The following is a 14203-nucleotide window of genomic DNA, read 5'->3' as shown; positions in this document are numbered from 1 at the left end:
CCACTGGGGTTTCCATCTTTGCCTTTTGCTGCCTTTGAGGATGGAACGTTGGGGGGTCTAGGTGACAGAGCTGTGAGGGACCCGTTCTTGTTCTGCCCTCCCCCCAATCTCCCGCTCCACATCCATCCCTGGGACAGGGACTCCGCTTCCAGAACCAGCCTCCGCAACTCTCCTGGGAAACATACATTGACTCATCCATGGACCCATCTATCCAGGGTGTCCACTTGGGGCCGGCACCCCCCGTGTGGGTGAGTGGGCTCTGTGCGGGGCCGTGCCCTGGAGCCCCCAGGCATCCACTTCCTCCTCTGTAAAATCCGGAGCATCTGAGGGTCCACGAGCCCGTCCATAGAGAGAGCCCCTCGTGGGCACGCGCCACGTCGCAGGGTCCCAGTGAGCGCCAGGCTCCTCCCCAGAGCTCTCGTAGGCGGGTGGGGGTCTCGCCCAAGGCCAGCGTGTGCTGTGGTCTCTGCCTCCAGGAGAAGTACGTGGAGGAGCTCGCCGCAGTGAGACAGACCCTCCAGACAGACCTGGAGACGTCCATCCGGCGGATCGCCGACCTGCAGGCAGCCTTGGAAGAGGTGGTATCCAGCGACAGCGACACGGAGAGGTAAGCTACCAGGAGGCGGCTGGGGCTGGGCGTGGCAGGTGGGCTGCACCCTGGGGAGCTCTGCAGCCTCCGGTGGGCAGTGCTGCCCCTCTCAGGTCTGGGGGTCCGGGGACTCAGGCGCACCAGGGCGTGGGAGGAATAACTGGCCGCCTCAGGCGAGCAGAGGCAGGACGCTTCCCCGCTGGTGGTGACGTCTCCGTGTTACCGCCAAACGCCTAGAGCCCAGTTCGCCGAGCCTTTGGGGAGACAGTCTGGAGAAATGGCTGCAAAGTGTCCTCCAGTGTGTGATCTCGGGCAGGTCACACATCCAGTCTGGGCCTAATTCCCTCATCTGTAAAGTGGACATAGCACTACCGGGCAAACCACATGAAATGGCCAAGAGTTGACCCCTGTTGACCTACAGAGGGGACGTTCCGTATACTCCGCTCACTCCCCGCCTCGTAGCTTGTGCGTGAGGGTGGAGTGAGTCACTAGGTGACCAGCGTCGGGGCATGTAAGTGCTGCAGGAGTGTGGGCTGTGTCTGCACAGGATAATGAGTGTTATTTCACAGAGGCAGCAGCTGGTCAAGGGTGCAAGATTAGAGCGTTGGCCCTCAGCTTCAATGTCAGGGCTTCTCTCCTGCCTCAGAAGACAGATAGGCCGCCTCCCGCCGACTCCAGCCAAGTCTCAGGCTGCACAGGCCACGAGTGGGCTGCCCCGCTGGGAGTGGTTGGAGGTGTCCCGGCGGGCACACAGCCCTGGCTGTCACCCTGCGGATGGCCCGTGGCATCCTGTCGCCCTGAGCTCCCTCTGTAGCCTTGACACGTTATGTCTCCGGAAATCATAGCTGCGCATCTTGCTGTGGCGTGTCTACCTCCATGTCAGCCTCTGCAGCAAAGCCTGGGCGACAGGGAGCGACGTTTTCTTTGTGCAGACAATGAGACAGGGGCGGGATGCCCCGAGTTACCCGTCAGGTGTGGTTCCTCCCGGGAACCAGCCAGCCACCTCTTACTGGGGTGTGGGCAGGGCCAGCTGCCGACTGGTGGGAGGTGTGGGTGAGCCGGGCAGCAGGGGAGGAGAGAGAGTTGTGTGTGGGCTGTGGTCCAGCCCGTGGGAAGAACCAGGCATCTGTGTTAGAGCTGACCACGCCCAGTCCAGAAAAAAGACTGGAAGGAAACACACCAACGTTCTAATACATTGGGAAGGCATTACTGGTGACCTAAATTTTTATTTTTTTCAGGCTTATGTAGATTTTCTCAAATTTCTGCAAGGAGCATGCACACACGTCCCTAGCTGTACTCGCGTCCTCTTTGGGAGATTTTGCTCGTATAAGTCATGTACTTTATGCCTCGATAGGAGGCCGTGAGCACATTCTCTCCTTGATGCAGCCCTGGGCTGGTGACAGCTGCTCAGCAGCGTGTAGCCTCCGACTTTCCCATGAAGATGTTCATTCTCAGCATCGGTGTGACAGAGGCCCAGTGGACTTGCCATGTTCTAGCCTCTAAGTCAAGGGCTTTATCTCAAACGTCCTCAGTTTGTGCAAAAATGGCTCCCACGCAAACATTGTAAGGATTTCTGCCACGCCCTGCGAGTTTCCACAGCTGCCAAACTGCTGGTGAAACGGCTAATACTGATGCTGCAGCTGCTTCCAGCTCAGGGTCACGTTCAAGAACCCCCTCCGCCTCCCCTCCTCCAGTTTTATTAGTGTCATAACAGAACTAACATCTGTAATTACAAACCCCTGGCGTCAGTATTACCCGCTCGATGCTTGGCTGGCCTCTCCGTTAATAGAAATGCTAGGACTTTTGCATTAATCATAATGGGAATTAATGGCTGTATATACTAGTATTTTGTGTTCTTTTGTGTGTGTGTGAATGAGCAAAACTTTTAAACCATTTGTACTTGCATAGCAATAGATTGCTTTTCTAATAAACAATAAAAATTCTAAAAATAACAAGATTGGAAAGAGGCAGAGAGTCCGGGCTTGGAGGTGCAGGGACACGCTGGACAGAAGGTGTGACAAAGAACGAGGAGCAGGTTCTCACCTGGCGCATGAGGTCCTGGCAGTGAGGTCACAGGTGGTTACAGACATCGCTCTGGTCTCTGTTTACAGGGGGTCCCCTCAGGCCTTAAAGGGACCCTGCCTGCACCCTCTCCTAATAGGAGATATTTTTATCTGTCTTTGCTCCAGGTGACAAGCCTCGTGCTCACCCCCTGGTTCCCATCCACCTTTTCTGAGCTCTAGTCCCTGGGCCCCCAGGGATCCAATCTGAACCCTAGCTTTCTGTCTGCATTTTCACGATCTTTTGTCTCTGGGGCTTTACATCTTCGTCTCGCCTGGACGTCTGGTGCCTTTTCCTCGTCCGAATCTCCAGTGTCCGCCCAGTACCTGACTCATGCTTCCCGACACTGGAGGGGCCCTCACCTGCGTCTCAGGGTTGTGCGAGGGGTGAAATGATCATAGAACCCCAGGTGTGAAGAAATGCATCTTGTACCTGGAAGAGCCCAGGCGATGCATGGGGTTCTTGCAACTGGAAGTGGAGGCAGCTTGGGGAGGGCGCAGGCGCTGCATTTCAACCAGCCTCATTTCCAGTCAGGGATCCAGCGGTTCATGTCTGCATGACCTTCTGTGAGTTTTTCAACCTCTCTGAGCCTCAGTCTCTTCATTTGTAAGACGGGTTGATAATAAGAAGTAAGTGAAAGAATCTGACCCAGGTTTAGTGCCTTTTACCTGGCAGGGGCTCAGCCGTCATCAGTTCCATTCATTCATTCATGTGATTGATTCTGCGTGGTCCACACCAGACACTGCGCCGAGTGTCTGTCTTATTCCACGCTTCTTGTTATCATGTTTCTCCATCTTAGCGATACAGGGAGATTGAATAACTTGCCCGAGGTCAGGCGGAAGTTAAATTCCTGAGGGAGTAGTGAGGGAGGAGAGCACAGATATGGTCTCTCCCTTCGTGGAACCCACATTGTGATGAGCGAGTGCGCGCGCGCGCGTGTGTGTGTGTGTGTGTGTGTGTGTGTGTGTGTGTCCCCGCCCATGAATACAGTGGACAGACTGATGAATAAAATGCTGGGATACAGTAGGAATTACAAAGACAGAGAATGCAGAGCTCTGATGAATGACACGGGAGGTAGACATGGCCTCTCTGAGAGGAAGAACTGAACTGAAACCTGGATTAAAAGAAGGAGCCAGGGCTTCCCTAGTAGCACAGTGGTTGAGAGTCCACCTGCCGATGCAGGGCACACGGGTTCGTGCCCCGGTCTGGGAGGATCCCACATGCCGCGGAGCAGCTGGGCCCGTGAGCCATGGCCACTGAGCCTGCGCGTCCGGAGCCTGTGCTCCGCAACGAGAGAGGCCACAACAGTGAGAGGCCCGCGTACCGCAAAAAAAAAAAAAAAAAAAGAAGGAGCCAGACGCGGGAGCTCTGGAGAAAAGTGAGTCAGGGCAAATGAGGAATGTTCTAGGAAGTGAGGGTTGACCAGTGTGCCCGAGTGAGATCAGTGGGAAAGAAAGGCTCTCTTCCTCTTGCTCCTTCCCTCTCTCCCACCTGTCTTCCCCTTTCGAAGTGGCCCATGGAAGCCCACCGTGTCCCCGTGAAGCGCCCCCGAACCCCGGGCAGGACTGACGGGCACCATCTGTGGGTCCACCGTGGAAGGAGAACGTGGGGCTTCTTGTTCAGAATCGGTTCGGAATTCCAGGCAGTCACAGCAGAGTGTCACACCAAGCACAGGCCCCTCTGGGCACGGGCTGTAAGCCTGTGAAGCCGGCCCTGAGCCCAGGGTGGTTTTCGGGAAGCATCTCCTAATGCCCAGTAGGCCTCGGTCCTGACTCGCTGTCTTGTAACTTAGACTTGGAACTTCCACAGAGCGTGGGTTTCAATAATAGCATAGGAGTGGGGGAAGACTGGGGAAAAGTGGCCACAGAGAAGCCTCAGCACTTCTCAAGTCTCAATTTCAGAGGATTAGTGTCATGCAAACCACGCTGTCTGGCTGCAGCACAGCTAAATTGGTTATCAACAATCCAAAGAAATACAGCGCGCCACTGGGTCCTAGAGCCGCGTGCAGAGCAGAGCCCCACTTCCTGCCCCAGGGCCAGCCCGAGCTCCTGCCCATTCCTGACAGCTCAGCCCTGCACTCCCCTCTTCATTGCCTCATCACCTGGGGAAAGAGGGTTGGATTGGAGCCTGAGGGATTGGGCCAAGGTCTGTCTCCAAACTGAGCTCTCAATTAGGATTCAAACCCACCCTGGGAGAGAGAGCGATTGGTGCTTCAGCTGGAGGTGAATTTCTTTGGGAGACTTGTTCAAATTATGAAAAGTCGCATTTCCCCATGTTGGGTATTAGATCCAAGTGTAACGGGCCTTCCAGGCTGGAAACGTGGCTACGTGCTCAGAAAGCCAGGCGGCCAGTGCGGCAGCATTTAAACGCGTACCCGCCTACACCAGGGCCCTGGCGGAGTAACTTAGACTGTGGCGTCAACCTCCTTAGATTAATGGAGAAATGCTTTCCGCTGTTCCCCCGGGCCTGGCGCCTGCTCATTACTCGTGGAGGGAGGGGTGTGGCAGCTGACAGCCCCATCTGCTCCTGGCCCAGGGTCTGCAGCTGCCCTGTCATCACCTTGGCTGGGAGTTTGGGTTGGGAGGGGGAGTGTCGAGAGGTCAGTGGATGACCCCTGACTCCTGGGTCAGCCAGGAATGTCTCCACGCCAGCTGGCCCCATCTGAGATGAAGGCCCTGGAAAGGAGTCCTCTGTTGCTGTGTTGAGTGTAAGTTGTACATTTTCCAACATACATCCTTTTAACTTGGCTAAAACAAGGCTGCGGTGGGACAAGTAGAAAGATCTGGGTCTAACCAAAGATTGCCGCTGCCACTGAGGGCATAATTCTGAGTTAACTTACTCATCAGTGGGCCCAGGCTCTGGTCAGACTGTAACGGTCCCTGCTACGAAGTAGGACGGGCTCTGGGACTCCCCACGTCTCTTTTCCCACAACTCTCTTACCTCCTAATTTTGCTTAGAAGGAAGAGCTTAAAGCACTTCTCCGTTATTCTAAGACATCCAAGCTACATCACAGGGCCCTCATGCAGAACAGCACATTTAAGTGATGCCACAGAGGACACCTGTCTTTCTAAGCATCTTTCTAGCTTGGAAGGCCTGGATACCCAGCTAGTGGGGTTCGTGGGGAACGAGGGCTCCAAACTGCTTTATCCACTCTGGCATTACAGGGCATCGTGATCATTGTGCTAATAGTCTTTCCTGAGGACTTACTTTGTGCCAGGCCATGCAGCCTACCTGTCTCACGTACATAGTTCTCACAGCAACTCTCTGAGGTTGGTAACCATTATCACCCCCGGTTTACAGAAGAGGAAACTGGAGCTTAGAGAGGTCAAGAAACTGGCCCCAGCTCACACAGTAAGTGATGGGGCCGGGATTTGATTTCCAGGTTGACCCCATCACCCACACCTCCAGTGACTAAGCTCTGCTGTCATGTCAGACGTACCCCATCTTTCCCCTTTCTGTTGTCAAGGCCTTTGTTCTCTGCCAAGGAACGGGCCTGTCATTCTGGTGAACTTGTGTCTGTCACTGTGATGTGGTACCAGTGCATTCATGTGTTACTTCCCAGGCAACGTTTGCATTCAGGCTGGAGTTGTCTAGCGAAGACTCCCCTGAAAGGAATACAACAGAAGACATTTAGTAACTTCTCTTGCTCATCAGCAATCCCCCTGTCCACAAGTGCCTGGCCCAACTTCCTCTTGAAAAGTCACATGCACCAAGGCAAGAGAAAGAACCACTGACCACGTGTCAGGAGATGAGGGGAAAACCAGGCACCACATATGTTCCAGTGCTGGCTGCACTGCCAAGGAGATCAGGACCATGGACAGGTCACCTGCCCTTCCTGGGCCTCTGCTTGCCCACCCAACAGATAAACAACATCATCATCATCATCACCATCATCATCATCATCGATGAGAACCTCCCATGTTAGGGCAGGAGGTATGGTCGCGAACAGGCAAACGTGGATCTGCCTCATGGAGCTTGAAGTCCAGAGACTCTTTCTTGTGGTGGAAGGGTCAGTGGGTTTTAAACTCCTTTAAGAAGAATCCCCTCTTTTACACCAAAGCAAACTCCTATAGAAAATTCTAGCTTAGGTTGAAGTACAGCCGTCCTCTGATCAGAGTGAGAGAGGACGTTTCCCCATGGGTGGACTCAGTGTTTGAATTTGCTCCCTTCTGAAAGGGCTCTTTCCCCCCAGACTAGAGACTCATTTACTTTGAGATGTCCAGTTGTGCCAGTTGAATTAACACCAGCCTGCACCTTGGTTAGTTGCATTGTGCTCTGCAGACATTCCTGTGCTGGGTTCAATTAAAGATTGAACCAATGAAGTGGGTGAGGAAGTATGGCCAGCTGCCCAGACCTTGTCTCCTACAGAGTTCAAGGCCAGTTGCCTTAGGATTATGGAGACATTAGCTTGCCCAGGCACCCACCAGGATCTCTGGGCACACCCTCTTGTAATCAGGGTCATGGACTCCTGGGGTGGGAAATGGGCCTGAAGCCCCTCCCTCTCTATCGTCATGCCTCAAGTCCCACCCCCACTGCGGCCCGTGTTTGTCCTTCCTCCCTGCTTGCGGGCACGAGAAACCTTGTTCCAGGTACAACTCACCCTCTCTGTTTTTAAGGCGCATGCCACACTGTTGTGAACGCTACAGCTTGGGCTGCAAGACCCTTCAGTTCTTTTGTCTTTCTATGAGCGTTTCAGAAGATGTAGCCCTGTTCACGCAAACCCCTCCCTCCGCTTCCCAGGACCCTTGCCTACCACATTTTAGCTTCGTTGGTCAGCTGGAACCAGTGTCCTTAACTGGGGTCTGTGAACTAGTAGGTCGAGGGAGGGGGTGTCCACACACGAGTTCTAGAGATTATACTCTGAACCCTCAGATACTGCACTAAAATTTGGGTCTGTGTTTGTGCGTTTGGGCAAATGGAAGTTCCATGGTCTTCATAAAAGATGCTCGTAGGGACTTCCCTGGTGGTCCAGTGAGTAGGACTCTGTGCACGCATGCTGCAGCTAACAGTCCACATGCCACAACTGAAAAAGAAGATCCCGCCTGCTGCAGCTAAGTCCTGGTGCAGCCTAAATAAGTAAATAAAAATAAATCTTTTTAAAAAATGCTCATAAAAGGCCCAGGACTCCTGCTCTAGGGGCCTAAGTGCATCCTCTCCACTGCACATAATTTTTAAGCATCCGAGCATCTTGGCTCAAACGCCTCATTTCACACACCGGACACCCCGAACAGGGAAGAGAGGAGGCCAAGGCCACACGGTGAGAACACGAGGATTCAGTTGCCTTTCCTCCCAGCCTGGTGTTCCTTCTGCAGCCCCAGTGCATAGAGCCTAAGAAGAGACTCAGGCCACCAGCAGGAATAAAGCTGGTTCTACTCACACTGTCCACTTCAGTTAAAGTTTTTAAGTATTTTTAAATAGTTTGTTTAAAAGCCGAATCAGAAAAAATTTATATAGATCCTCAAGAAGATTTAGGGTCACTCACAAAGATACTTTTATTCTATTGCAGGGGTTTTCTATTGCTGTCATAGCAAATTAGCTCAAATTTTATGGCTTATTAACTTACAGTTCTGTTCGTTAGAAATCCAGTCTAATCTCCCTGGGCTAAAATCAAGGTGTCAGCAGAGCTGTGTTCCTCTGGAAACTCTAGAGGAGAATCCATTTCCTTGCCTTTTCCAGCTTCTAGAGTTTACCCACATTCCTTGGCTTGTGGCCCCTTCCATCCTCAAAGCCAGAAATGTTGCATCTCTGACTCTTCTTCCATAGCCACGTGTCCCTCTGACCACATCTGGGAAAAGGTCTCTGCTTTTAAGGATTGGAGTCATTAGACTGGGCCCACCCCAATAATCCGGGATAACCTCCCTGTCTCAAGATCCTTAACCTTAACCACATCTGCACAGCCCTTTTTAACATGTCAGGAAACACAGTCATAGGTTCTTGGGATTAGGGATTAGGATGTTGACATCTGTGGGGTCATTATTCTGCCTCTCAAGAGGTCGTTCACAAAAGATGCTTTTTGTTAATACTGGAGAGGTCGACAAATTTTTCTTTAAAAGGCCAGATAGTAAATATTTCAGGCTTTTCAGACAATGTGGTCTCTGTTGCAACTACTCTGCTCTGCCACCGTGGAGCAAAAGCAGTAGTGGACAGAATGCAAATGAGTGGGGGTGGCTGTGTTCCAATAAAACTTTATTTATAGGAGCAGATGTGTAGGTTAGATTTGGCCCATGGCCGTCATTTACAGACCCCTCTTCTATTGGATTCACCAGGCATTCTCTGAGAGAACTTCTGCTCTAGCCTTTGCCCTGGGGCTAAAGGGACAAATATGATGTGTTCTTGGCCTGTGAGGGACTCTTTCAGTCTGGTGGGGATGAATAGGTGTTAGTAGAGACCCCAAGAGTGACTGGCCCTTGAGGGTAGGGACCAAGGAGCTGCAGGTGCATCCTTCAGAGGAAGTGACAGGGTTTCTGGGAAGGAATTGCCCAGATTTCACTGAAAAATAAAGCTGGGAGGTCCCGGCCTGAGGAACCAGGATTAAAATGACGGCTCAGGTGTCTGAGGTTTGTGGTTTGGGTGTCTACACCCGTACACTGGGTGGTTGCACTCTGGCTAAGAGCATGAGCTGAGTAGCTCTTACAGACCTGGGGGATTCAAAGCTGCGTGACCTTGGACAAGGGTGTCAGCTTCCTCAACTCCAGGAGGGAGACTGGCAAGGTGGTTAGTGGGATCGTGTGTAATGCGTATTTGTTGAATCAAGGGATGCTCCCAAGACAATAGCTAACTATTGTAATTAGCTCAGAGTTTCCCAGAATGCACTGGGAAAGCCGACCACCGCATCCCCGTGTCTGATTCGCAAGCACTCGCAAAGAATATAGAGCAAATGCTCATTGACAATTATGATGCTATTAATAGCAGTACTAGTTGTACTAAAACAAGAGGAGTGGTAATGGTTGCTACCCTTTAATTAACATTGCTTGTTTGCCAAGAGCCATGCTGAGATCTTTATAAGGGTTATCTCAGTCTGCTCCACAACTCTGGGGGAGAAGGCGATTATTAGCTACATTTTACAGAAGACCACACGAGGCTCAGAGAAGACAAGTGACTTGCCTAAGATCACACAGTGGCAAAGGTTGGAGGTGGGACTCAAACCCAAGTTTATTTAACGTCAAAGACTGGGTTCTTCCCCAGCCCCTGGCAGCACAAGGATAACAGACTCTTTCTTGTGCCTTCTTCTAGTGTCCAGACAGCAGTGGATTGTAGCGGCAGTGGCAGAAAAGAGACGTAAGTTAACCCTGAGTAGAACTGAGCCAATTACACCAAAGCCCAAGACGAGCCCCTGGCCCTCTGTGTCCAGTTTGCAGAAGAAACATCCACACCCACCTGGAGAGTTATCCACAGTGCCCGTGAGAGCTCTTACTCCATAGTCATAACATATAGCCCCGGGGGTGTACTACTGAACATCCAACTTCTCGCAGACAAAGAGAAGCCCATGACTTACCATGCCACCGTTCTCAGACACCGTCAGTGGCTCCCCGTTGCCTCAGAAGAGACTTTTTAGACTGACATTTGAGCCCTGCACATTCTGACCCTTACTTCCCCCTCCACCTGGGGCTCCTGCTTTCCATATCATCCGTGCCTTACGTACCTATGTGTGTGCTGTTCCTTCCAGGCCTGTGTAGCCAAGCCCTAACCTTCAAACAAGATGTAGCTCAACTGCCACTATTTGATTCCTTCCTTTATGCCTCCAAGAAGCAAATCAAGGCTCCCTCCTTGTCCTCCTTGGAACCTATCTTGTCTTTATCTACAGCATTGATAATTTTCTTTTACGGTTCTTTATATAGATGTCTACTCTGCTAAAATGGGGTCTTGAGGGCAGGGTCAATGTTGGGTTCATGTTTATAGTTCCTTCCCATGGTGCCTGGCATAGAGTGCTCTATAAACAAACAAACAAATTTGTGTATATATCAATGTATAAATTTATTATATATTATATATAATATATATTTGAGTGAATATATCAACCAGAAAACATATCAACCAGAAAACAATCGTTGAATACCCAGAGCAATGAGAGGCCCACACAGGCCTCTCCCTGTGCTGCTTTCAGTAATAGGGGGCCTGCAATTAAGTCTCTGTCCCCAAAGACATTCCAGCTTAGGGAGGCAAGGAGTTAAGGCCTTCACACTTGACATATTCCGTGACCATATCATTTGGTGTGCAATTCAGTGCCAAACTTTACTCCAAAATTAGAGATACCTCAGCATCTGTATTAGAGTGTTTATCTTCCCAAGGAAGAGCAGTGGTTATCAGCACGGGCGTTGGAATTGGGTGGCCTTAGTCAAGACCCAAGCTGACCTCCCCAAATCCCGTTACTCTCATCTAGGTAAGAGATGCAGCACTGGCTCCCACCTCTCAGGGACGGTATCGTGAGCACTGATTAAAGTTATGCATGTCAGCACTTAGCACAATGCCTGGCTCATGCTAAGGGGTGACTATCTAGTTATTGCTGTTACTGTAGTTGTCATCATGTTGACAATATCTTGCATTCTGGTTCTAGAGATAACGTCTCCATCCTCAGCTCCCAGCCAGAGGGCAGTCTGCAGTCCTGGTTGAGTTGTACTCTGTCCCTGGCCACAGACACGGTGAGGACCCCCTCTCGACAGTCAGCCATCAGCAGCTGTATCCTCAGCCCTAGGTAAGAGTATCTCCCTGCTGCCTCTGGATGACCAATAGCTGAAAGAATCTCAGGCTTTGACGGTTGCTGTTCAAGTCTTCCATTTCCTCTGTCCTAGCCAAGGACAAGCATGGTCCAGTTTGAGGTATGACCCTGCCACTTCCTAGCCGTGTGACTTTAGGCAGACCAGTTACCCTCTCTGAGCCTTCACTTCCTCACCTGTAAAACAGGAAATAACATTGTGTTTGCTGCTCCAAAGAGGTGAAGTGATGAGAATCTAATACAGCCGTCCCTAAAGCACAGTTTTCCAGATGATTTTAAATAGCAGGGGGTGAACATTTTTAAAAATAGCTGTGGATTTATTATAGTTGTTTTCTAGCTAAGGCAAATCCCACTAGTTTTCCACTTATAGATAGTTCTGGATTTAAAGTTTTCTCTATAAACATATTTACTTAAAAGTTTTTTGGTTTGTTTTTCTTTTAATGGGGAGTCCATATAAAAACTGTTAGGCTGGATGATTTCCTCCTCAGAAATTTCGGCTTTGTTTGAATGTCAGAATTTTATATTTTTTTCCTACCATAGAAGGAGACACATTCAGCCACAGCCTGAGATGGGACCCTCACAAATCTATAGGACTGGCAACAATGTTGCTCCAACAGATGGGCCCCAGGGCTCAGCCTTCGCTGTAGGACTTCAATCCATCTTTCCTCTTGCTTTTCAGCTCCATTCCGCTCAGCTCGTGTGGTTTTCCTTTTCAAGGGCAGCCCTCTTGTAATTAGGAGCTAATGGCCATAAATCAGAAATTATGGATTAAGCAGATACGTAGTTAAGATGAAATGCACACAAATGCTTGTGTGATAACAGAGGAACCAATGTGATAAGATAGAAAGAAAAATCACAAACTAATGGCGCAAACCCAGACAACCCCTTCCTGACTTGAAACGTGTTTGCTCTGAAGCAGGGAGTTGTCTCTACAAAAAGAAAGGGGTGGAAGTTCACTCCAAGCTTTCGGGCATGTTCAGGAAATGGCAAATATCTGGCATATGTCTGCTGATAATCTTAGGCTGAAAGGTTTGATGTCGAAAATATCAAAGGGAGGCTCTGAGAATGGGGTGCATTGGGGGAGTTAATTAAAGCAAGCTTATCTGATTACTGCTCTTAGTTAAAAACAAAGACCTGTGTGGAGAAAGAGTCATGTCCTCTATGAACTCAAATGATGAGGACTTTTTCTCTCCTGATAACTGAATACCTCTGTTTTTCCCCATCAGCCAGTGTATAAGGCAGCAGAAGCAGAACTGGAGGAATGTGAGAGCTCATTAGCATAGTACCCAAGTTGCACAAGTATAATTATATTAGGCTGCATGGTAAGGAATTATGCCCTGAGTTGCTTGGCACCCGTGTGAGCGGGAGGTGGGAGGCCGCAGTGGTTTCAGAACACGGACTGAAGTCACAGCATCCGGCCTCCAATCCCACATTCGCTCCTCTGAAGCTGCGAGATTTGGGGCAAATTTTTGTGTTTTTTTAATAATTTTTATTGGAGTATAGTTGATTCACAGTGTTGTGTTAGTTTCAGATGGACAGCAAAGTGAATCCGTTATACATATACATGTATCCACTCTTTTTTGGGTTCTTTTCCCACATAGGCCATCACAGAGTACTGAGTAGAGTTCCCTGTGTTATACAGCAGGTCCTTATTAGTCATCTATTTTATATATAGTAGTGTGGATATGTCAGTCCCAATCTCCCAATTTATCCCTCCCCCCCAACACCATTCCCCCCTGGTAACCGTAAGTTTGGGGCGAGTTGCTTAACTTCTCTGTTCGTGTTTCCTTGTGAGTAGATCATTGTCAGGGTTAACGAGAGGATGCACTCATAGCCCTAGAAAGAGCTCAAGAAAATTAGCTGCCTTATTAGTGTTGGTGTCTAGCTGATGCCCAGAGTAACCCCAGGAGACTGATGTCATTACCCCCATGCCGCACAAGAGGGACCTGAGGCCGAGAGGTTAGGGAACAACTGATTGAGGCAAAGACGGCCACACCCCAGTTCCTGTAGCTGCACCTCGGGCAGCGCCTCCAGGCAGCCCTCTCTAGAGCCTAGTACCCCTTTTCCTGCCTGCTCCCCCTCCAAGTCCTCAGGCTTGTCCAGCTGCAGTTCAGAGCAGAGGGGCCTGCACCAAGGGCAGCAGTGGGGCAGGAGGCAAGAAGAGACCATAAGCTCCTTGTCAGTTTTCTTCATGTTGGTGTCCCTTGGGCTGGCACACAGATGGTGCTCTATAAATGTTTGTTGAATGAATAGCTGACCATAACATCAACACTTGAGCAGAAATACTAACTGTACTTGGTCACAGCTCATCACTGACTGTGACTCAGGGTCAGAAATTTGCTCCGTGTCATTCAGCAAGTAAGTGAAAGAGGCAGGATTTGAACCCAGGTTTGAACGCCTCCGAAGCCTGTATTTGTGTTTGCCACACTGCCATGACTGACTTTTATCCAGGAGGTGGATCGCTCACCTGGCAGAGTTTACTGGCAAAGAGCTGGCCTGTTACTAATATTAAAACTGTATAAGGATCCTTATTCAACATTCAACATCCATTCAAAAGATGTTTATTAAGTGCCTACTGAGTGCAAGATTCCATGGCATTAAGCCCTGAAAATTTTAAGCCCTGTCCTTGGAATACGTTTACAATTTAAAGGTTCTAGAACTTCTGAGTTCGAAGGGACCACCGGATTATTTAATCCAATTCTCTCATTATATAAATGGGAAAAACTGAGGTCTGCAGAAGGAAATATCTTACCTAAGCTTATAGTAAGGACTAACCCAGAGTTCAGGTTCCTTGACCTCCAGCTTTATAATCTGTAAATCCTTCTCCCTTTTAAGAACTT

At 50.0% G+C, this 14203-nt stretch overlaps 1 protein-coding gene across 1 annotated transcript in view; it reads left to right on the top strand.

The window, feature by feature from the left end:
- Positions 1-14203, top strand: part of MYO18B (myosin XVIIIB) — a 221992-nt gene that overhangs the window by 187933 nt on the left and 19856 nt on the right. Inside the window, exons 39-41 of the mRNA XM_079941940.1 lie at positions 477-607; positions 9884-9928; positions 11205-11342. Of these exons, the coding sequence (XP_079798066.1) occupies positions 477-607; positions 9884-9928; positions 11205-11342 (314 nt within the window). The remainder of the gene's footprint in view (positions 1-476; positions 608-9883; positions 9929-11204; positions 11343-14203) is intronic.

Source organism: Stenella coeruleoalba (genome assembly GCF_951394435.1).
Source record: "Stenella coeruleoalba genome assembly, chromosome: 14".
Lineage (NCBI taxonomy): Eukaryota > Metazoa > Chordata > Mammalia > Artiodactyla > Delphinidae > Stenella > Stenella coeruleoalba.
The sequence above is the reverse complement of the archived record's forward strand: the minus strand, read 5'-3'. Positions and strand labels throughout refer to the sequence as shown.